General features: G+C 41.1%; 1 protein-coding gene across 2 annotated transcripts in view; it reads right to left on the bottom strand.

The window, feature by feature from the left end:
* NFATC3 (nuclear factor of activated T cells 3) overlaps window positions 1–21,433 on the bottom strand; it is a 73,100-nt gene extending 51,667 nt beyond the window's left edge. For both annotated transcript variants that reach the window (XM_054078671.1, XM_054078672.1), the window contains exons 1-2: window positions 21,300–21,433; window positions 3,627–4,758 (exon numbers count right to left, since the gene is read on the bottom strand). In XM_054078671.1, the coding sequence (XP_053934646.1) occupies window positions 3,627–4,758; window positions 21,300–21,399 (1,232 nt within the window). In that variant the 5' untranslated portion in view covers window positions 21,400–21,433. The remainder of the gene's footprint in view (window positions 1–3,626; window positions 4,759–21,299) is intronic.
* Between the last annotated feature and the right edge of the window lie 4,149 nt (window positions 21,434–25,582).

Genomic DNA, 25,582 nt, shown 5'->3' with positions numbered 1-25,582 from the left:
CAACACTAGATAGCATTCGGAGAAAACGGTGCTATCTGCACATTTCACACTACGTCACATGTAAGGCAAGTTACCCTCACTTCTGCTGGAGTCAGCTTATTGCAGCCAAGCGAGCACACTGCTCAGAGTCACTTCATCTGTTGGAATCAGTACTTTGGTTTACTTCGTGCATTACTTTGTACTTGACAATACAACCAAGACATTTAAAAAGTGTATTAACTGCAATATATATAGTAATTTATATTACAATATATTATATCTAATATGTAATAATGTATAATATATAATAAAGATATAAATGGCAATTAATATCTAACTCCATGACAACTGAGGTGCGCACTTTTAGTCACTGTCACCAACTATTTCACAAAGTGGATCTTCTTGCATTTCATTTTTATTCACAAGACATAAAAGTAAATTTGGTCCCCCAATTTATAAGCATTAAAATTTTAAAATATTGAGAAAAAGACGTGTTTCAACATACTGAAGATGCATACTTTCATATCACCTGTGGAACAGGCTACAACTGCTAAAGTAACTCAACATTTCACTGAGGATACAGCTGCCAATGCAGTCATTTCCACTAATTCAATAGTCAGACTACATTTTTGGCAGCAAATGCATGCAGCTTAATAGTTCTATTTAGTTTACTTGTGAATAGGTGTAGCCTGTCTTCTGCATGTTTGCCCTTTATATATTCAGAGAAGTTCTTCAGTGGCAGCTTCTAAATTCTGACATTTAAAACTATATTTTTATTACTTAATGAAAACAATACAATTTATTTCTATTCAGTTCTGCTCAGTTCTCCCCACTACAAGAGGAAGCAGGTTTAACTGCATATCTATTTTTGCAACTATTTTAGTCATCCCACTAAAGAACCAGAAATTCACACGCCACCTTGCTACCCACCTGTATGTTCATGTACTTCTACCCTTTAGTAATGCTCACTTTCCTAAGCTTATGTTAGCCTGCAAGCTAGCAGAAGCGCCAAGTTAGGACTGCTGGGTGGCTGACAAAAATAATACAATTCTAAAATACACAATCAAGGCAAAACAGTTATCCTGGTTTTAGTTAGAATGAAAAGATTGTAGTAACAGACTGAACACCTTTTATTAACAGATGAGCAGTTTGCAACAGAATCTAGAAAAAATGCTTTGGACAGCTAAAATATCTGTCACAGTTTCAGCTCTGGTAAAACAGAATTTTCCAGCTAGCAGCTCTGCATCTTTACTGTTAAGCTTCACATTCATAAACAGCTACACGGAAGGACATTAAAGGGAAAAAAAAACCCAAACCAAACCATCACTTCTACTCACTAAAATCAATCCCATTCTAAGGGGAAAAGAAATTAAAATCTGTGGTTATACAGTCACGGAAAAATGACAAAATAGGCGAATCAGCATTGTTTTGTATATTTAGATATCAATAATCTAAGCCAGTTGACAAGTTCTAGAGCATTTCTGCAAAACTTAAGTTTAAAATTAACAGAAGTTTGTACTAATAAAAACGAGCCTTCTGTGTGACACTGACCTATCAACACACAGAATACCTTCAGCAGTAAAACTGAGTTCATTGTTAGAACTCAGATGAACACTGAGGTCTAACTGATAGTATCCGCTAGAAGTTACCCTTCAGAAAGCTCTTAAACCTACAATTCACTTATCTTCCATTTGTTTTAAGGATGTATCACTGCACCCTGAAAGTACCAGCTTACATTTCACCCATGTGGTTTTAACTTCCTTCTTAAGTACTCAATAGTAAAAAGTTACAGCTGAATTTTCTCCCTTAGTTCTCTGCTGAAAACAGGCATGGAAACTGTCACCTACTGCAATCGTTAAAAGATGACTGAGTGCTTCTACATCCCGCAAGAGGGACATCACAGAGAATATTCATATACCCAACAGGGAATGAGAACAGATATTCTAAAACATTTTTTCAACAGGCTTGTTTGTCTGATAAGTCATGAGGAAGTAACTCAAGATGTTAAAATGGTTGCAAGAGTTTTATCTGAATTTGGAAAAAGCCACTAGAAAGGCAACTCTGATAAGAACTAGCACACTGCCATGAAACCTAGCATCTGCTTTCCAACAAGTACTGTGTTTGACAGGGAGGTGCCCAAACATACCTCTTCAGCCAGCTTGGCTTAGACAGGCCATAGTTAATTCTAGTTTTATGCTAAGAATTTAAAAATCTCAGAGCTGGGGGGGGGAAAAAAGTCTCCTATAAGGCATCTCTGAAGATTGGTCAGAAACATTTCTTTACTTTGCTTTGTTAACATTAGGAGACACGGTGGTTGGGGGGAGTAAGACATTAAAACCACTAATGTTTTATAAGCCATTCTTACTGAAATTAAAAATACAGAGTGTGAAAATAAATGCTTTGTAAAGATGACTCTGCAGTGAGAAGAACACTATATTTTGCCATTGACTTCTAGGATTTAAGCTTTGCCTTTTTCAAAATTAAACACATATGTGGAGAATCCTGCCCTATTTTCCCCCCTCCACTGTAAGAATGAGTAATTGCTTCATTCACTATATCCTGTGGACAGAATGATACTATTTTAATCAAACTTACACTCAAATCGGTATAGTCGAGCATGGAAGCTCTGACATTTAAACCTATAATATCGCTTTTATATCAGTAACAGATATGTATCTAATGTACCTTTCTTAGAAAACATCCACACAAAAGCTGTTCAGAGCTTCTCCCTCCCAGTACTTCTCTACCACTTATTTTTAAAATCTAGTAGAGCAATAAAAAGGTTCAAGAAGCAAATGGATAGTGTGAGCCAAGTAATCACAGTATCTGTCCATTCAGCAGCAATGCCACTTAAGTTCTCCTTCCCACTCCACTCATTGCGCTGTGCTGGCAAAGTGATTCCAGAATCACTTTGGTGATTCCAACCACTACATGGTTGGAAAGATCACAGAACTGCTCCATCTAAAAAGTAACAGAACAGGAAGGAGGATGACTTCCGTCTCTCTCCCCCCAACCCCCCAACTGAACTGTTCCAATTTTCTAAGCCTCCACAAATCATCCTGCTAGCACAAGACAAGACTCCAAAAGGAAAAGAGCTAGTAAATTCAGCACCACCCTAGGAATTACAGCCCAGAAATCAAGTTTTTCTGGATGATTTTTAGTATGGCATGCAAATGTATTGTCTCCATTGTATTTCTAGAATTCTGTCAGCTCAAAGAAGCAAAATTAAAACAAAAGCAAACTCTCCACCTCTTATGTGGTCTCAGTTTCATAAAATCATGTAAGTCAGGTTTCTTTAGCAATATTAAAATGTTAAGTGCTCAGATTAAAAGGAACTGCAAAGCATGCACAAAACCTGCAGACATTTGATTCAGCTGGATTCTGTGCATGTATGTAAACAAACTTTATTTAAATGAAAATAACCCTACGCTACAACGCATATATTGTCTTTTTAATAGAAGAAAGATGAGAATTTGGTGTCTCAACTTGTTTTTTTCCTAATTATATCATCTACTTGCCTACAAGAAGTGTTCTTTATGAAGTCCTAACACATGACTGAAATATAAGCACATTTATACATCTACTTAAGATCCACAGGAGGGGAAAAACAGCACAGAAGCCTTCTGAAGGACTTTCTAATCACTTACCGAAATATAGGAGTATGACCAGGCTTTGGTTTGTTCCAAGTAAAGTGCGAAGGAACAGAGAGAAATTGGTCTCCAGGCAAATCTTTTTTCAAGGCGTGTTGAGATCCAGAGCAGTCATCTATGGCAGTTTCCAAGGACGATGATAAATTACCCTGTTCTTCAGGACAGATATCTATTTTTCCAGATACAGTGGCAGTCTGATCCTCTGAGGTCTTTCTTGTTTTTAGAGGAATATCAGTCTCTGTACAACACTGAAATGGTGAAAGGCCAGAATTAAGGCCTTGTATGTTATGGATGGAAGTGTTCAGCCACGTGTCTTCTGTTATGCTTCCTCTGGGAGAATGACCAGGTGATGGAGTTGGAGAATGGTGAGGGGAAAGAGAACCAGCATAACAAATCTCAGCACTGGAGTGTCGTCGTTTCCCACAGGGGGAAGTAGGTCTTGATGATGGCCTTGATGTCGGTCTAGGGCTTAGCCAATTTTCATCTGTAATACTAGTTCGAGGAGAATGACAGGGAGACTGTCTAGGTGACAAGGCATGCCCAAATCCATAAGGCTGCTGCCAAGATTCATCACTGGGACCTCTTGGAGAGCCACCAGGAGATGCCAAAGGAGAGCCAAGGGTAAATCGAGCAGCTGCTTCATTTAGCTCCGAGTCTACATCATCATAAACATGGGAAATTGATTCACAAGAGGAAGCATCTGAAAACCAGCTTCTGGAGGAAATGCTGCTGGCAGGGCTTGGACTAAGGGATGACTCCCTATAGGATGGCTCAAGAGGAAGATAGAGATGGTCCCGTGAAGGCCTTTCCATATACTCATTTTCTGTGCCATTTGTGTGCAATTCATCTTCATTGGTTTCAATCCCCTGATGACAGTTAGGTGAAATGGATGTGATTTGAATACTTGGGCACTCAAAGGGTTTGGGTCCACCTAGTGGACTGTATTTGGATTCTGGTACCTCACAAGTTCCTTCATAGTTCTTATGACCCTGAAGTCTTGCAGGCGGTGACAGAGGAGAGGAGTGAGACTGCAATCCATGGCGGGGGATACAAATTGGCTGATTTACAGAGGATGATGGTTGGTCTACATTAAAGATGTATATGGATGCACAGTCATCTGACTCGAGATCTGAAAACAAAATTTAAAAAGAAGAAGGGAGTCAGAATGCAATATTTAAAAAATGCCATAAACAAAGTCCTTTGTTTCCCAGGTAAGGCCTGTTTTCAACATCCCAGACATTTACCATTACACTAGTCACACAAAATAAAGCCCATTCTTAATTTTCAATTTTCCCCAGCCACATTTACAGCTCAATATGACCACAACTGTTTTCCATCTTAAATCTCATTCTCAAGCAGATTCCACAGTTTATAAACATCTTCAGTGCTTAAAAATACAATAGTAAACGGGTTAAAAAAGTCTTGAAAGGATCTAAGATGAAACACTAAATCCAAACTTTATAAATTGAATGTAGTTATTAAAAATCTCTCATAAGTCCATTAAAAAATAGTATTTTTTTTTACATGAATAGGACTACGATACATTCTACAAGCCCACCAGTAAACATTTGGAAGCACCAGAATATCACATACATAATATTTATCTCCTTTAACACTCAGAAGTATGTTACAGTGACTCAAACTTTAACAAAGACTATAAACAACTAAAAATATTCAATGAAAAGATGTCTAGTAAAGAATATTATTAAAAATATTACGAAGAATTTTATTCTAAAGACCTTTTCTAATTGCTTAGAAAACTCTGAAGTCCCCACCCCACAGAACAGCATTTTTCAAGTGCAGTCTCAGAAGGTTTAGGCACAAACTATTCAGCATAAGAGGGAAAACAAAATATTCTCAGATCTCACGAACTTATCCAAAACACAGGAAATATTTCAAAGAAAAACAAGCAATTGAGAGGGAGCACAAGTCCAGTTAACAAAATCAGCAGCTTTGTCTCACAGAACTGAAGCTGATTTTCTTGCCCTGCTTCTCAATATTGAATTAACTGTCAGTATGAGTCATTTGTCTGAAACAAGAGTATTAAACACAGTTTTCTTATTTCATCCCCGCTATGCTTCCACTCTTGTTTCTCTCCCCTTGTAAAATAGATCCTTCCCCATATAATCATAGAAAGTAAGTATGAAGGAGACCTCAGGTAGTTCACTAGTCTATCATCTCCTAGAAGATGAAATTAAATATACTTGGACCACCCACCACTAGACAGTGAAACTAGTCTCAAAATCTGTTATCAGTATTGTCTCAGCAACCCCAGTAATTTGTTTTAACACTGAATGACTTTGAAAGCTTTTGGCCCACCACTAACGTTTAACACCAACATTATTAAAATTACACTTTCTAGTGCTGTCTGTTGTGGTTTGGGTTGCGTTTTTTTGGCCTTTTTAAAGTATTTTCAGTATTACGGGAATATTATGCAGAAGCATACCTGTTTCTGCAAACTAAAATGCTCCTGTGTCAAATGTGATGATGAGACATCATGTTCATACAAGTTCATACATGTTCATCTGAGTTTTAGCTCTACTTTTTTTTAATTGGTTTTGTTCTGAGTATCAGTAGTTTAAATACTTTTCAGATTTCAAGAGTCATTAGAAGTTATTAACACGCAAAAGATGTTTCTAACCAACTGTTTTCACACTGCTCAGCAGAAATTACTTTATCCTATTCATGTAAATATTTACTCTAGCAACTGTTTTAAGTGTGTCCCATAATTTGCTGCCATGCTCCTTAAAGTAAAGTTGATTTTAAAATAAATCTATTCTCTCCCACGATCAGATAAAAGACCCAGACAGGAAGCATTGTTTTTGAGGCCTTTCCATGCTGAAAAATATTAGGTTAATTATCAAGTACTATTAGTGAAACTGATAACAGAATTAATCAGCCCAAAATTAACTAAACTAGAAAAAACATAAAACAGCATCACCTCCAATACGAACACTATCAAAACTGCATTTCCCTATCCTTTCACTAGGATAACAAACATTTTATTAATACTTTATTTAACTGGAGATCTTTCTTTTTGCTCCTTCCCATCAGAAAACACGCAACGCAGGCAGTAGTTAGTTACAGGTTTTCCATTCCCATCAGTACATTCACATGCATGACCTCAGATGTCATTGTGTCCAAACTCATTATTAGTACTAGAAGCCTAGGTCAAGAGAAGAGAAAGGCAATCCTAATAAAAGCAATCATCCAGCTACTCAAAACTTACAAACAGAAGAGGTACAGAGATTTTGAGATAATAAAGAAAAAATGTTATAGGAATGCAACAATTAGAAGTCTCTAAGGCCTGTCCATAACCATTTACTGTCATTAATGGCTTTAGGAACATTAGCAGCACATTCTTTGTGCCAAAACTCTAACCATTGCAAAAAGCCCTACTTCTCTATCCTTTTCTCTTAATGACAAAAATCTTAAAATATTTAAGACAATTTGATCACTTTTGATGCCACCGGAATTTAAAAAAAAAACCCGAACAGATACATATTCAAAATTTAAGCATCAAGCAGCTAAGGTAGAGAGTTCAGATTAGCACGCGGTTATCAACACCAGCTGGGAAGAACTGTGGAAGTGATGGAGGAGGCAGGAGAGCACTGACTCAGGCTTCTTTGGTCCCTCTCCACGACAAACAATTTCTAATGAGTTTGGCACCATGCTCTCCCATCGCCCCTCCCCAGCAGCAGACACACACACACACTCAGAAAACAGGAAGCGAAAAACCTAGGGTAAGAACTATGCATCTAATGAACACCAAATCCCAAAAGCACGCTTAAGACTGTCGAAACAATGCGTTTTGAAGTCTAAATCACCCAAACCATGTTCAGACACTATCAATAGAAAGATCTTACAGTTTGCACACAAAACCCCTCCCCTTTGTAGTGTTAAAGCAACCTGTTAGTTGCTCATACAAAGGACAACACTGACTACTAAGACCTTTACAAACCATGTCATTAATTCTATTAGACTATTTACCAATAATTATTTTTGTCCTATTAAAGGTTGCAGAGAGAATCCAATCTGTAACAGCCTTCTAATCAGTTTGAAGGAACTAGTAAATATAAAAAGATGAATATAACCTGAGTGAAAGACATAAGAAAAAAGAAAGGAAAAAAAAAAAAAAACCAGCCCTTAAGAAGGAAAGGAGTGAGTATAGCTCAAAAACATACATCACAGGGCTTCAAAAAGCAGAGGGTAAACAAACTCAGGGAGGTCTCACAATAGGCAAATGCAAGGTGTAAGAGATACGGAGACGCCCAAGGCAAAAAATGGAGTTATGGAAATCTGGTTACTTAATAGGAGACCTATTATACTCAAACAATCCTATTGCAGGAGGAAAGAAAGTAGTGAAGTTAGCCAAGTCATTAGGCCTTCACTGACCACAAAATATAAGAAAGATGCATTCAAGAAACAGAAACCTGCTCAGGTTTCTAAAGGCAGAACATGAGAACTACCACAAGCACATGGGGACAAGATGCTAGATAGAACAGACACAGCAAAAGACAAAGACTAAGGGCAGCAGTACCACACGCATGAAAAGCCCACCTTGACCTTGAGAAGGCAGGTGTGTTAAATGCTTTTCTTTAGTAAAGTCAGCTGAGTCAATTGCTAACGAAGTTAATAGCCACACAGAGTAAAGAAAACTGGACTAAATAAAAGGTTAAAAAGCACTAAAGAATTACGAGCCAATAAGTTTAACTTCCATTTTAGAAGCAGTATTAATAGTTTATTTGTTCCAGTAAGCATTTAATAAGAGACAGGGAAACAAAACAAGAAGTCAATGTTTGCTAAGACCAAAAGCTCGTCAAACAAATTTTGTTTTATGATCAGAGAAAGAGGTCTTCTGGGTAGCCAGCACAGAAAAAAAAACAACAAAAAACCAACCAAAACTCAGCCTTATTTTAACTTAAGACTTTTAACACTACAGTGGATGGAGAAGCCACTGAGTCTTTAGAAATTTAGTGAAGCCTTCTTCCCTACCCTTGTGAGATCAGGTTTACTACTGACAGATCACAAAAGTTAGCAAATGTCCTATATTCACACAGTGTATACAAGCTAATAAAGCTGCAGACTTCCACTGCAATCTCTCATTAGGCCTCTGTGTCATCCTCTATCAATGATCAGAAGCCCTGTTGTTTCAAATGTACATTTGCTACTGTCTGGCAACAGACTGGTTTACAGACACTCCTGTTCAGTATTAAAACAACACTGTCTCATATAACTGAAGAATATAACTAAATAATACCAAGAACAACTGCTCCTGAAGTGCATTTTGCTCACTATTTGCCATATCAAACTGCACATTCTGGACTAGTAACGCCTGCCCACCAGTTGTTCACTCCCCAGTGATGTACTGGCACACACATTGTGCAGCTGTACGGTGAGACAGTCCTCCACAGAAGGAAGGTCAATTACTATTAAATGTCTCAGCGCAAGCCCTGTGCCAAAATTATCCAAACTGCTTTATTATTCTAGGTTTGTAAGCCCATAAACAAACAGGTTTAGACAATAGGAGTTGTTACAAGGTACTAAGAAAGTGCAGCATGACCTAGGTCTTATAAAAATACTACTGTGAAAACAGGATCAGTAATCAAGTCCTTTAAATAGCATGAGGAAAGACTTGAGCATTGCCACAGACATCATGTGCATTCTCAGGCAAGTCATATAATCTGTCTTCACTCCCAAACTTTAAAAAGAATGACAACCTCTTCTGGTTTTCAGTTCTGTCATGACAGTTATTATTATTCTCTATTCCTGAACACGATGATATTACAAAGAATGCCATAGAAATATCTGTAAATAAGAACAAAAAAGCACATGCAGCTCCATTTTCTTATTTCATTACCCTACTGATTTACAGTGGTTCGTATATTTCTTGGGATGAAAGATGAGTCTTATTCTTCACAAAGAACTCAAAATACCCAATAGTCACAGTTTCTCTCTTGTGCCATCAAGAGAGAAGATTCCATCAGAGTGCTGGTTGGTACTCTCCCACACTAAAGTCTATAACTGGGTATTTATCTCCAGTTTTTCATTGCAAGCAAGTTCTCCAGAGACACTTACTACAGGCTTAAAACACCAACTTAAAAAAAACACAATCAAAAAAACCCCTTAAAAACCACAGCAATGCATAGGTTTATAAGCAGTATAACTGATTACTAAGCCACCCAATACTATGCTAAAAAAGTATCAACTGTGAAAACAATTAAGGTGGCAAGGTGGAGCAGGGGGAGGACACCATTACAGACCAAGTTTAGCAATACATGAAACAGGAGTGCAAGTTTAACTTTTCAGAAAACAATGATTTACAACCACTGTCATTGTATGAAGCAGTTCTCCCTCTTCAATGATTTTGTGCTCTATGTTCATATCAGATTACTCAAAAAGGATAAAAATAAATTTTACCTCTGTCAGTCATGTACTCTAGAGGCAGCTCTTTCATACCCATCAGAATTTTACTCATTTTCTTGAGTTAAGCAAGGATACTGGAAATGTACAAGAAAAACAACCTCCTCAACAGTGAGGACTCCTCAGTAAATCTCATCCAAATTCTAGCCTGGACAAGAACTCATTATTCTTAGTAGAAATGCAGAATAATAATGAAGCCATGCCAGTTTAAGCAAGAGAATAATACAGCACATCAAATGTTTACAACTGACATTGTATAAAATAAGAACATACTGGTTCTCAGGGTGTAACTACATGTTATGTTTTTTTCCAGCAGCAACTACCCTCCCACACACATGCAAAGGGGGAGGGGAAATGAGAATTATTTTTAACCCAGATGATTTTGCCAATCAGATTCGCAGTGCACTAACGTAAACACCTGCATATATACAACTGACAGGATGGCAAGTTCTAGGACACGGGGAGAAACAAGCAACCAAGGCAGGAACTGCAGGTGTTTTAACTATTAAATAAAAATGTAATGTGCAACTAAACCCTAAGGCCATAGCCTGGTATGTACTTCAACTACAATGGCTGCCTTAGTGCATGTCCAGCTTCACCCTTAAGTGATGGAGTTAGTTCCAAATATGGACATAACAGTCATGACATTTTATTTGATATGCAAGAAAACCAGACTAAATAAACACAAAAATCAAATGCATCTGTTTAAGCCATGAGCACAATTCAGAAAGCCATGTACTTCTGTTACAACAGATGGAGTTAAAGCTCAGTTGAGGTTTTTTCCCTTTTTAAAAAACCTAAGTTCTCACAATCTTTCATAGCAGAGAGCTTTGAGATACATTGATAAAAAGCAATGTACAAAGTACGGAAAGAATCCAGCTTGTAAATTTAAGGTTCAATGAGAATTAGTCACTCTCAGTTCAGTTATAAGAACAGAAAATAGTAACCACAGGTGCCAGGCAGCGTTTGTGCCTTCTCCAGCTCCCCTGGTGCTCCTTGTTGATTATGAAGCATGACTTTAAATAAAAAAACTGTTGTTCAGTATTTAAGGATTATCTATAACAGGTAAAAAAAAGAAAAATATTTAATTTTTTCTTCAAAAATCTGTAAGTTCTACAGGCTTCTCTTTGCTTCCTTTCTTCCTCTGTATGTCATTCAAGAGGGCACAGGATCTTACTGCGTAACACTCTTGTAAAGAAAACAGAAGCTGCTGCCCTCCAGTTTGATGAAGCCTCATTTGTCATTCAGTGTTAGAGAGAAAGTCAGCTTAGCACGACCCAGTAGTTCAGAGATTAAGAAATGCGCTATGGCCTTTGGGGGTATTCTTAAAACAACACAGTACATCTGTGCCGCAGTTACTAACACGTAGCATTATCAGCCTATTTGTCACTGCTATTCTGAATACAAAGTACATTATTCTGAATACAAAGCACATTATTCTGTACAATCAGAATCCATGAAAGGACTGCAGCCCTGCAGTCCCAGAGCAGCTGGTATGTGAAGACATGGAAACTGAGAGAAGACTGAACACTCCAGAACTGATGTGTTGTTCCCAAACAGGAAGAAGACTGATCATAAAGATAAGTGGCAAATATTTATTGAAGAGAATAAGGGAATTATTTTCCTTAGTTGCCAGCCTAAGGTTTACCTAGGTTCTTGGTGTTGCAGATCAGTTTATCCACAAACTCTTTCTTTGTGTGGGGCAAACCTACAGACTCTAGAAAAGACTCTCTAGCTATTCAAAGTTCTGGTTTACCCTGTACCTATAAACTAAAATCTTCACATAACTATCTACATGGATACCCTTACCACTGACCAATTTCCTACACTGATGAGCTGGCTGATAGCAACGTGCTGCTTGATACATGGACATTTCCAGGTTTACAGCCTGCTCCAGTCCTGAACCAAGCACTGAGCAGAACCCAAGTGTCCACAATCAGAATGTGCAAGTAGTCCCAGTGCAAACAAAACAAGGCAAGAGTATGCAAGAGAACGGGTATTTTAGTTTACAGCAGAGTATGGCAACATAGGCTTTGCAAAAACTGGTAGTGAAGGAATGCAACAAACCACGGCAAGAAGTTTAAGCAGGGAGAGATCACACAGTAAGAGGAGGGGAGACTGAATTGGGGTTCTGCCTCTTTCTGTTTATCAAACACAGCACGATACAGAGGCTGAGAAGCCATATCTGAACAAACTAGTTTAGGAACTCTTCACACCCCAGCAAAATCACAGTTACACACGCAGCTGCCCTACACAGGACAGAGGGCAAACCACTCCACAGCAGGGATCCTACCATGTAGTTAACTCAGTATTTCAAATGATTAATACTACAGCTTTTCACCAATCTAGTTCATAACACAACTGTAGTGTAGACTTAGGTGCAAAAACTCAAAAGCTCTGTACAAAGTACTCTGAAATGAGCTGGAATGATTATCCAAAATATTCCTATTTTCCTAACTGCTCACACGAATGTACAGTCAGAAACACTTTGAATTCATTTTGTTAAGTCAACATGGTGACCATAACAAGCAGAAACAGGAATCAAACAACCAAGCAGGAAAGGAGAGGCTGAAGCAGAGCATGAACACCCTTTTTTCCAGCAACCTTCAGAATGAACTCTCAAAACACAAGGGAGACCACGCTAGTATGCCTCACAACCATGCCAGATGCAAGCCCTGAAACTCTGAATCTCTTTGCAGAGTCCAAAATAGCCTGTGTTTATTCCAGCAGGAGTGGTGGTTTCACCCCATGCTGTACCTGAGCAGTCTAACCTCCCACCTCTAACCAAAAAAAGCCTGGCAATTTGAAAGACCATGGCATTTGCTCTCAAAACCCTGTATTTGACAAATTACACTGATGAAATGGAATCTTTGACCAATTTAAGGAAGCCACGCAAAATACAAAAAGTTTACAGACTTAGTGGTTCTTTCGATAAAACCACACATTCTCTTGTGGCCTTGTCACTTGAGTACAGTTATCCCAAACAACATCACTAAAGCCCACTGTAATCCTACAACTACTCTATCTCATCACCTTCAAGTTCTTGGTTTAGGGAACAGCTATTAGAAAGCATCTCAGACACATGAGTAGCTGTAAATCATTGTAGACATTATTACAGGCCATTATGTAGCTATCAAAAGCACTGAATCATTGTCACTATCAGTTAATGAACGGACGCTGAACGTGCTATGAGCTCCTCATTCTGGTTTTAGGGAAAGCTTTAATTTGGGGTATGAAGATAAAAAGGGTTACTCTGCAAAAGAAGTTCAGTTAGAAGGTAACAGTGTTTGTCCTGTCCCAACTACAACCACCTACAACTCCATTCCCTCTCCAGCACAGTGCCATACTGCTCATCACTGAATTTATGTTCAAGTGGTTTTCCCATTTTTTTTTTCTATTTACCAGATGATTAACAAAATTGAGATCTAGGATTAAAAAGAAAAGAACAGAAACAGCAAATGAAACATTTCTCACAGCACTGATTCCTAAAAGGCAAAGTTAGCAGCCACTAAAATATGCGTGCTCTCATTAAACAGTGAATTCAAAGTTATTTGACTCCCACAATCTAGAATAACTTCATACATAAGAAAATGCAAAGATCGTGGTTCGAAAGGATCCAAGAGTGAGTCCGAAGAGGACTATTTGCAAGATTACAAAAATAACCCTCTCCATCAAGCTGCTAAAAAACAAAACAGAAAAATCCAACTCTATCCATCAATGTTAAAAATATTCCTGATTTGTAGAAATCATGACTAATCTTCAAAACACAGTCTGAGAAGCCATTTTTTAAACAAGTAATTACTATTAATCTAAATATTAATAAGAACAATACGATTTTGCATTTCTGGGAGTAATAAATAAGTACCTGCTCATATTTCTACCTACAAATGTCTTGCATGCAGCCTCTAAGTTTTTGTTTCTGCTTTAAAAAAAAAACAAACAAACCCATCCCAAAGCAAAACACAAACCAAACCCAGACTAATATCCTTATGAATTTACTGCTGAAAGATCATGGGTTTGTAGTCAGATTCCCAGAAAGCTGAGTCTTCCCTCCTTCCCGCAAGGAACATAAAAATGAGGACTGGACCTCCCAAAGAAGAGAAGTATCTTCTGTTCTGTCTCACTTATTACCCTTTGTCTGAAAAGCAACCGTAAGCACTCAGTGCCATGGAGACATTTAATAAGAAGAGCCACGTAAATGATGAAGTTCAGCTGTTCAGTGAACTCATGGGATGTGCAGACAACAACACAGCCCGACAGCCTACTTATCGACCCCTTCTGCAGTGCTTCAGATTTCAACTGACCTTCCCTGAGTGACTTGGAACAGTTCCACAGTTTTATGTTCCATTTTGCCAGTATTTCACAAAAATACTCACTGATGGGTGTACTAAAGGTAGAAGAGAATGTTGGCTTGTTAACAAGCTTGCTACTGCCTTGCAGTTTTACTGAGCCTTACTGATCATTTCACTCATCTTAAATTCCACTGTCATTTGAACCCACATGGCATGCCTGGACAAATGCAAGGACTTGGATGTTGTTTTATAGGCTGGGCTTCCTGCCAAGCCAGCTCCACGTATTTCCCTGGCTCACTAGGGCAGCTTCAGGCAACAGCTCCCGTATTTACGTTATTGCTCTCAACAGCCAAACTGCTGCTTACTATTGACCCAGGCCCCATCTACTCTCATTTCTCACTCACAGAAATGTTACTTCTGTTGAAGAAAGTTTATTTCTAATTTTCACAAACACACAAAACAAGAGCAGCAGCACAAATGCTTTTATCCCCTCTGCCCACCTCCCACATCCCGACTCTCGGGATTTCTTTTCTTATGCACTGTGCCTGTAATTCAGATGGGAAGGAAGGAGACAGAAGGTGAGGTGTGACTACAAATTCATACACAGTGGCACGCTGTCAAACTAGAGATCTCTTTCAAAGCCCTGCACTACATAGTGACTCACTGCTTAGTGATTCTTGATGCACTATGTAGTGATCCAAGAACCATATGCCAAACCATAAAAGTTATGACATTAGATCAGGTGCAACTACAACTGTCTCGCAACAGCACCCAAGAGAATCTGGTATTCTTCCAAACAGTCTCATCCTGGTCAAGCTTCATCCAAATAGGCAAGACTTCATTTAGCAGGCACATTGTGAAAAACCACAACGTAATCAAACACGTCAGCTTCCAAGGATTACCATCTTAATCTGCTACTGTTAATGGCCAGGCAACTCTGCCTCCATTGATAAGATTTGACTTTATTTTGCATTTTCCCTTAGTTCTTCCTCAGTGTCCAGGTTACCTCTCAGTCATGAGGCTCTTGCCACAGCCCCTCTATTTTTGGTCAGATGCAGCTGTTTGGTTCTCTCTCCTCCCCTCCACCAGCAGATTATATAACCACAGCCTGCAACGGATTTGCATTGTGTCCCTGCTTGTCAATCCTTTACCAGCACAGACACCAGCATCTACCAGCTCGTAAAATAAAATGAGAGTAACTGGATTTCCCTCAAATGGCGATTCCTATTATGACACACTGAAAGCCCAACATCTAATAAACAAACAAAGAAACATTTCTATTTAAGTGTTGTTTACATCTAGGGAAGAAAAAAACCCAAATCCTGACTCAAGTGCTTGTCCATTCATTCCTTTCTTAAAGTTGTACCAGTTGATCCCAGTCTTAATCCACAAGACCACTCTTGTATAGCAAACGTTTACAGACCAGCACAGACAGCTGTATTTATAGAGATGGCTCAAATTATACATATTAACCACAGAGTTACTATCTTATGCAAAGACCTTCCCTCTCCCCGACTTTTACAGACAACTGAATCTAAACAGAATAAAGAGACTTAAAAAGGAATGAAACTTCAGGTAAGCCATACAGGTGTGCAAGATGGTTTGTTAAAAAGACTTCAAAAGATCAGATCTCATGAGTTTCTCTTACTCCGCTACACAAAGCAAACTTTGCAGCAGTTCTGGATCAGAGGTATATAATCACAAAAGTGAATTTCACCAAGAGTAACTCTCAGTCAGTTCACACTTCAAGTTCACAGTTATTGCCAACATCCAACCCTTAATTTTCCATTCAGTCTAATTATGAGACTACTCTCTTTCCTACCACAACCTGACTTTTAGTATTGCTTACCTTAATCACGATCTGAGGGAAAAGAACAAAAAGTTCAAGCACACTGCAAACTTCTGTAAACAGCTTAAGCTGTTTTCTACTCTCTACCAACAATATCCAACAGCAATATCTGCCATCAACACACATTTAAGAAGATGAATACTTACATAGCAATGATCAAAGCAAAGATATGAAGACTAGTATTGAGGTGGTGTTTCAGTACAAGTAATTGGTTGAAAGTCTTTTACTACATAAAAAAAACTAAATGGCACATCTAGCATCAGTTCTTGCTGCAGAGAACTCTGCCTAGCTAGTGAGGAAAATTTCAACACTATTATCACTTCAGAGTGCATAACGCATAGGCAGGAGGTAAACAGAGTAGCTCAAGCAGATCAGATGTTCACAGAGAAAGGTGGTCAGACACAGAAACCTTCAAAATAGAAGATCAGGTATTACTTTGACAGTCACAATGACAAAACGTGTACTTCAGTTTCGATGTCCAGCAACAGCATTAAACCAGTAGGCTAATGGCTTGAAGCTAGAGGAAAAAAAAAAGAGAACAGAAGTATAGGAGTTTTCACATAAACTGAAGATCCAAATCGAGATACACATCTCTGGAGCAAGGCTCCAGTTCAAAGATGTTCTGAATTGTCACTAAATCACAGAACTGAGGTATTTTTCATACTTTTCATACCATACTTTTCAGAAAGGTTGCAGGATTCAACTGCAACAGGGTATTGCTGTACTGTAATAAATAGTATTACTTAACCAAATTTTAAGTCACAGGATATTGACAGCCCTTTTCAGCTCATTACAGTTTTCAAAAAACTAAAACAAATATTATGAACCAGAAGCGTAAGGATAGCACTTTTACCAGTATTTTTAAAGAATTCATTTTGAGAAAACAAAATTAAAATCGACCAAGGATGATTACTTCTATTGAAAGGTAATACAAATTTCTCCTCCTCTATTTCATAATCCAAAACCAGATGCTGGGTGTTAGGGTGGAATTCCACATATTATTCTGTTTTACTGGGTAACAAAACCTTAGCACATCTTTCACTCTTCAAAGACTTTATCAGAAACAACAGGAAGACTTTAGACTGAATTCAGAACAGCAGTATCAATAACTCATCTATCAGAGCTTACTAAGTAATTAAATAATTTATTTTCTGGGTATCAAACAGCTGGCAGCCTCTAATTTTAAGTTACTCCCCACTTCACATAGCAACAAGAAATAACCTTGGTTATTACAGAAACTTACAGGATCCTGAATTCCCAGCTCAGTACTACATAATCCAACTTCTTTAAAGGCCCTCACCTTGCAAAAAGTCATTCTTTAAGTAAAAATGCAGCCAAAGAAATAATTTTGTTTGCAACTTGTATTTGCTCCCCTTTTGGCATAGTTTGCCATTTAAACAGTATACCTCACCCACAGTGGAGTTTAAGAGTAGCTCAAAGACCTTAATGCAGTTTATTTCCTTAATGCTTAATGAATTCTAGGCAAATTGCAAAACTGGGGGGCGAAGGGGATGAGAGCATCAGAAGAAAAGTACTCAAGTTAGATTCAATTATTCAAGTATCACATATTACATCTCTCTCTTCATTAAAAGGACCAAACACAACGGCCCCTGAAATACATTAACTGACAAAGTTAAGTTACTTCACAATCTATTTTAGCAGACTGCACAGGACCTGAACGATACTGTAATTCACATGCCTACTCAGGCATTTCAAATGCAACTGGTATAAGGTAGCAAGATGCAATCAGATGCTACTGCAGCTAACCAAACAGTTTCGCAATAAAGAGTATATCAAAGAGATTTGGTGCACTTCAGAGTGCTCTATAGCTTTACCTTTGGGCACTGGAGGCTCAAATTGATTTGTCAGAAAAAGATAAAGCTCCTTAGCACCTAGAACTGTACACTACAAAATCAAAGTAATAATTTATTTCTTCTTAGGGACAATGACACTGAACTAGCAGAGAAATAGAGCAAGATTTTGCAGAAGTGGCTTAGTATCTAACTTACACTTAAACAGAGCTGAACAGCTTTTTACTTCAGCTCACAAGCTACGTGAAATGGGCCATCCCTTTGAGTGATGTGTGCTGCAAAGTTTGCAGTATTGGACTACAGACAAGCATCCTAAAGCCATGTTTCATGCATTTCTCTCTGCAGCACGAACTACAATTTTCAGATCAAGCACGCAAGAACTACTGACAAACACAGATCTCAGCTCCTGCCACCTAGCACAAAGCTAAGTATGTTAGTTCTTTTATCCTGCAAACCACTGACACCAGTCTATCATACCTCAGAACCCCAGTTGGTTTAATTTCTCTTATTGCCTTTTAATGTCATAAAAAGGGTAATTACTGTCTAAGACTAGCATTTTCTTAATTGTTCAGAAATCAAAAGTATATTTAATTAAATTAAAAAATAGCTCACATTTTCTTGCTTTTGATTAAACACACAGTTCAAAATAGTACATAAATATACATACTTATATATGTACATATATAAAAGAACAAAATCCTCACAATACTATAATAATCTCAGTGTAAGAGACAACATTAATGTAGATTTCTGTGTAATTTACACAAGAATTTAGTACTAGACACTTCTTTCACAAGGATGCCCATCCCAAACTTCTAGAGAGATACCATGAAGCATGAGAAGGTGTTTCCAAGTGTTCTCTAAGACCATGGAAGTCTTAGTAATTTTAATATTATTTATTTCAGATTAAGCAACTTCCCTTTGACTTACATGTTTTATTCTTAGCATACACTAGAAAAATAAATATGCTTCTTTTGCTGCACAACAGACAATATCGAGGCAAATTATATGGGATTATGAAATAAATGCTTTAGGGAGATCTAAGAACTTTTGTTCATCTAACCAACATGTTTTCAGAAGGGGAAAGAGAAAATGTAACATTTCAAATATGGATCCTCTCTTATTCAACCCCCTGTTTTTCATATGTAAAATACATGGGCAGAATTAACAGCTAAAGTCTGGCTATTCTTTTAATAGAATACTTGAAGGCAGAGACCTATTCTAACCCTTTCCCTTGAAGATCACATCTGCACACAGCAGGCAAGATCATCTTCAGTATACCACAAAACAGTAAAACTACCGAGTTACAGATGCAGACACAGGATTTCTTACTGAAAGCTACAGCAAACAAATCAGTTTACGGTCCAAATATCACGTTGTCAAATTTGCCTTAAAAATAGTTTAAGCTTATCACTCCTGAAAATAGTCTATATTCAGAGTAACGGCTGAACTGCTTGTTAAGGAATGCTACCAAAACATAAATATTATAAAAGTGAACTGAGTACCAGTAGTATTTCCAGTTTTCTGAGCTACTTGTTTTCTCATTCTCACCCATCACTGATGGAAGAGCAGTTTAGACTACTAGTTTTAATGTGAAAAGAATAGAAATAGAGGCAACATTATTTTTGTTGTAATTTGTTAACATTCCCCATTGTTTTCATATGGTACCATATTGCATTTAATTGGCTGGCAGAACTCGGGGCCCCCTTCCCAAAAGCACTATCTGCTATTCCACCACGTTGGAAAATATCCCCTTTTCTGAAGGAATCTGTAAACTAAATCTTAGCATCAAGAAAGTTAAAGACTTTGTAAGAAATTAAACTGGATTACGTACAGACTGTATTAAACAATTTTCTTCCTAACCAACTTATGCAGACAATCGAGGGAGAGAACACAACATGGCTGCATCATATAGCCTGGACACAGTCACATTTCAGAGCTATCCTATCATCTAAGCAGCTAAACTTCAGACAGTGCATTACCAATTAATTAATACTTATTTCAGGTAGGTCAGAAACAAAGTGTGCCTCCACCAAACTCTGGTGCAGCTACGTACTGCACAGCTGGCTCTCACCAATCCCACACTTGCAATTTACAGGCAGTGCTCTATTTTCTCTGGTTTAATGAATACGAGGTTTTTAAACAGCATTTTCAGGCTCCAATACTACAAGAACAGGATAAAAGGGAGGTGCGCTGAAATATGCGTGTTTATCCATATATATCTCCGTACAGATGCACCCAAACAGCCACCACATCCCAGAAAGCAGCGCTTTGCCCACCCACATGCACGTACACAGAGTTTATGAGGATGAACTGAAGCGACTACAACGGTTTCCATTTGGGGAATGGTTGGGTTGAAACTTTCCCTCACAGAAGCCCCTGAATGAGCCTTCACCAGAGCCCCAGCCCATGGGATCCCAGCCCCCTGTGAGACCCCATCCTGCTGCCCCTGGGGACTCCCAAACCATCGTGGGATCCCTTGCCCCCTGGGGTCCCCAGCCCACTGCAGGATCCCATCTCATTGTCCCCCAGGAGACCCCCATCCAACTGTAGGACTCAAATCCTGCTGCCCCACGGCAGACTCCCATTCCCCCATCCCACTGCGGGACTCCATCCCGCTGCCCCCCAAGGGACCTCCATCCCACTGTTCTCGGGTACCCCAATCTCCCTGCCTGCAAGGAACCGCAATCCCATTGCAGGACTCCAATCCCACTGCCCCCTAGGGGACTGCCATCCCCCATCCCATTGCAGGACTCCGTTCCCTTGCCCCAGGGGAACCCCAATACCACCGTGGGACCGTAACTCCCCCATTCCACTGAGGGACCCCATCCCCGTGCCTGCGGGGGACTCCAATCCCTCATCCCGTCGCAAGACCACGTTCCCTTGCCTGCGGGGGGCCCCAATCCCGTAGCGGGACGCCCATTCCCCCACCCCATTGCGGTATCCGATCTCCCTGCCCGCGGGGGTGATCCGATCCCACTGCAGGACCCCAGCCCCCCTGCTAGCGGGGCACCCAATTCCCCCGTACCATTACAAGACCCCGTTCCCTTGCGTGCGGGGACCCCAACACTACCGGTGGACCCTATCCCCACGCCCCTCCCGCCAGGACCCTTCTCACTCCCCCGGGTCCCGGTCGCGGGGCTGCGGGCGGGCTCCGGGGCGGTTTAGGAACTGCAGCCCCCCTCCCCGCGGTCCGGGCCGCTTCCCCCGCAGGCCACCGGGGCATCAGTCCCCGGGGAAGCCGTAAGGGGGGCGGGAGGCCCGGGCTCCCCTCAAGCCCGGCGTCACCGCGCACCTGCAGGCCCCAGCGGCGGCCCGGGGCCCGGCTGCCCGTCCTCGCCGAAGATCAGCCTGAAGTCGAACTCGTCGGTGGCGCCGCAGTTTGCCGTAGTCATGGGTTTAGCCGGCGAGGCGAAGCGAGAACACCCCCCCCCCCACCCACCCCGTGGCCCTGCCGGGCTGCGCTCCCCGTCACCGCCCCTCAAGGCCGCCTCATAACCCCGGATGGCGCCGGAGGGGGCGGGCGACGGCGCGAGCGGCGGTGCGGCCCCAGCGCCAGCTCCAGGCGCGTCTGCCACTCAGCCGCGACAGCGCCTGCTACGGGCCGCGGCGGGACACGCCCCCGAACACGGCCTCGCCCTTGGACACACCCCCGATAGGCCACGCCCCCGCACAGTTTCGAGTTCCTGGCCTGACCACGCCTCCTAGCTAGGCCACGCCCCCCGCCACGGGCCCCTTGTACAGCTTCGGCCTCCGCATCAGGCCACGCCCCCAGCCTCCAGTCCCGAGCCTGGCCACGCCCTCATCAGGCCACGCCCCCAGCCTCGGGCTCCGCGCCTGGTCACGCCCCCCAAGCCACAGCTCACTCCCCGAAGCCCGGCCTCACTCTGCACACACAGTCTCGAACACCGCCTGGCCACGCCCCCGCCTGGCCACAGCTTCCGTACGTTGCCTCGGACGCTCGCCTGGCCACGCCCTCTCCGTCAGGTCCCGCCCCCCCACACGCAGCCGCGCCTCCAGCGCATGCCCTCATTCTGCGCGCTCCCCGCGGTGACGTCACGGCAGGGTGGGGCCAGGCGCGAGCGCCACGTGTCGCCCCGCCCGGGCTGCTGCGGAGGGGCCTCACCCCCGCTCGACTCCGAGAGCCCTCGGTGTGTTGGAGCCCTGGGCAGGGAAGCTGTCCGCAGGGGTGTCTGCGGCCCCAATTAGGCACTCAGTAATTAGGCAGGGTGGCTTCAGCTGGGGAGGGCAGCTTGAAGAACGAGCGTTGGCCGGAGCGTTCTGGCCGCTCGCCTCTCACGAAACGGAGGCGATGAAGCAGGAGGGCGGGCGAGGGAAACGCTTCGAGCAACCCATGGCATCAGCAAAGGCAGCCCGGGAGCCATCAGGAAGGGCGGGGGGGGGGGGGTCGGATACACTGCCTGCACTTACCCCCTCACTTATTGCTTTACCACGTGTTAAGTGCGAAGGAGAAATAAAAGGGCAAATGTAGAATTTAAGTTGCTCCTGCAGCAGGGCAACCCCTTCCCTGCAGGATGGCCATGCAGAAACCATAGTTGCCCTGATGGGTTTGGGAGGTGCAGTCTAAGAAATCCTAGAGTGACTTGATGAAACTGCGGATGCAGGAAGAGGTGGATCCTCAGAAGATGTCATCTAGGAAGATTTTAGGCATTGATGTGAATTAAACTACTCACAGGCAGTGACATTTGCCTACAGGTAGGTCTGTGATACCGTGTGCAGGTGGAGCACCTCCTGTACCAGGACAGGCTGAGAGTTGGGTTGTTCAGCCTGGAGAAGAGAAGACTTGGGGAGACCTTAGAGCAGCTGCCAGTACGGAAGTGGGCTCCAGGAAAGCTGGGGAGGGGATCTTGATCAGGGAGTGCAGGGAGAGGACAAGGGGGAACCGTTTTAAGCTGAAAAAGGGGAGATTGAGATGAGCTCCTAAGAAGAAATGTTTTCCTGTGAGGATGAGCAGCCCCTGGCCCAGGTTGCCCAGAGCAGTGGGGGCTGCCCCATCCCTGGAGGGGTTCCAGGCCCGGTTGGATGGGGCTTGGAGCAACGGGATCCAGTGGGAGGTGTCCCTGCCCATGGCAGAGGGTTGGAACTGGGCAATCTTAAACGTCCCTTCCAAGCCAAACCATTCTGTGATTTACAGTTTTATTTATGTTATAGACCACAAAACTCATATTAAATAGAAATACCAATGCTGTATCTTTTAAACACTAAAGGAGCAGGTTTCATTAGTTAGATGAAAAATTAACTGAACTAGAGTTAGTGTGCCATGACTTTATAGCCATGTGGAAATTACAGGTTTATCTTTTCATACCTTATTAATTGTATGTTTTGATTCATAAAGAACTAATTCAAATTGTTTCTACGCACATGGTGTTTTTGCATGTGTTCCTGTTTAGACATATCCAAACAGTCACATCATAATCCCATGCACGCATTTGTATCTAAATGTTTTCTTTACAGGCTGTCCAAGAAAGTGAGAAATTGGCTACTGCAAAATTCTCAGCTCAGCAGGCTCATAGAAGCGTTCAGTTAATTCCATCTGTCTGTGCACTGTAAAGAAGATTCAGTATGCTGAAGAAAGCAATCCTAAAATCAAACCTACTGTATGACTTTGCAGTTCTAGCGGAAGCAGAAAGCATCATATTGAAAAATCCCATGTAGAACTTGGGACAGGAGTTTGCCCGAGTAATAATGGGATGCTGCTTCTAGTGCCCAGAACACAAAGCAGCCCTATGTTTATTTAATCTTCTAATGTACCACTTTTTCTATTGTCACTTCCCACAGGCCACTAGCTATTTCATTGGAAATACACGAGCAACTACAGCTACTATTCCAACAATGCTTAAACCAAAGGCTGATGCTCTTGGGGTAACCAACTCCTTCTCCTGAAAGAAGCCCAAACCTCTATAAGCAGCTCACACCCAGTTGGCCTGTAGCCTTTTTTTACCTCTAAATCCAAGGTCATGTAGCAAGACAAGCTAGAAAAGAAGGTTTAATTGGATTAACCATGTTAAGAAAAACCCTCATGCATTCTTGAATGAAAACAGGTCTACAATGAGCATTTCACTGAAATATACTATATATAAAATGGCTCTTGGCAGCCAATTGTTGTCTAAAAAAAACCCTGGGTAATCTTTCATGTTTTTGAAGCAGATATGTTAGAAGTTGTCTAAATGTTAAATAATTGTTGTGTCAGATTACAGCACGTGGAGTAACCATAGAAGTTTCCTGATCTGCTGTACCAGTAGGTTATTCATTATGCATGTCCCTGGAGAAAAATGCAACCAAACTTCTCTCCATAAGGGGAAATATGAACACAAACAAACATTTGATCTGGGTTCTTTGATAAGATTCTCATAGTATATTTCTAATAAGAATACTAAATTTAAAATATGTATGTTATTGTCTTGTTTCATTCCCTTAACTGTAAAACAAATCTCTTCTCCCCTGTTTGAGACAGTACTAATTCAGAAAACTATGATACGTGCAGGTCATTAGGCAGTGCTTTTAGTCCTACCTACAGCTTTCAATTAAAAAGAGAAAGGACCATAAAATAGGGCCCTAAAATAAAATACAGTAGTTGGCTGTGTTATGGCCGTCTAGCTAACAATGTAAGAGTTTACAGAATATGTAGACTCTAAGGCGGCATTGTAAGCAATTAATAGTTATTTACAGTAATCATAAAGCTTTTTACATCAAAATCAGAGATATCGTAAAGTTCAGAAATTATGTTTCTTGCCAGCAATATCCTTTCTTCACTGTATTTTAATTTTACTGTCTACTGCACCAAAATGTGCATCTTTTCTGCACTTGAAATTGTAAAAAGAAAAGCACCTTCAAACCCCTTCTATACAGCTAGAGAGTAATTGGGGTATGATTGAGAGGGAATTGGCAAAAGCCCTAAAACGACTGACGTGGGCTTACATCAACGTCCCGGGACTTATGTCAGCCTCTGTGCTTGAGGTCCATGGCATACGTGGCTGGTTTGTCTGTTGCTCGCTATTGAGAGATGAAATGGTGGCAGTAATGAGGGCAACTTTATTTCACTTGTGGTTTGTAAGGTGAGGGTGCTTTTATTTATCCATTCATTTAACATGCATAGGTGGTTTCTGTCCTCGCTGCTTTTAGGCTGTGTTATTGCATCCAGATGGGGATACACCTTGATCTGGTCAGAAGCTGGAGTTTCTGCATGTGCTTTGAGAAGGAAGGAACGCGCTTTCTGTGGCATTTGAGTCCTTTCCAAATTGAGACTCTTTTCTAGGCGTGTTGTGACTTTCGGCTCCAAAAACCTGAGGGCTACACTGCGCTGTGTTTTATTTTCCACACATCATCCTACGCTGGATAGCTAGGAATTCTGGAGCTGCAGCCACATCCCAGATCTGTATTTGTCTTGGAGTAACGGGGATTCTTTCCCCCTTCCTATGGGCAGCAAATCAAACCCAGCTGTGCAATTGTAGCCACAACAGGCTTTGGAAGAAGCATGGTCAGGCATTCGTTCAGCATGATTCAATAAACCAAACAGCCTCAAATTAAGAATATAACGCAGAAGGTTGTATTTCATGT

This window comes from Cuculus canorus, chromosome 13 (genome assembly GCF_017976375.1).
Source record: "Cuculus canorus isolate bCucCan1 chromosome 13, bCucCan1.pri, whole genome shotgun sequence".
Lineage (NCBI taxonomy): Eukaryota > Metazoa > Chordata > Aves > Cuculiformes > Cuculidae > Cuculus > Cuculus canorus.
Note: the sequence above shows the minus strand (reverse complement) of the source record. Positions and strands in the feature narration are given on the sequence as shown.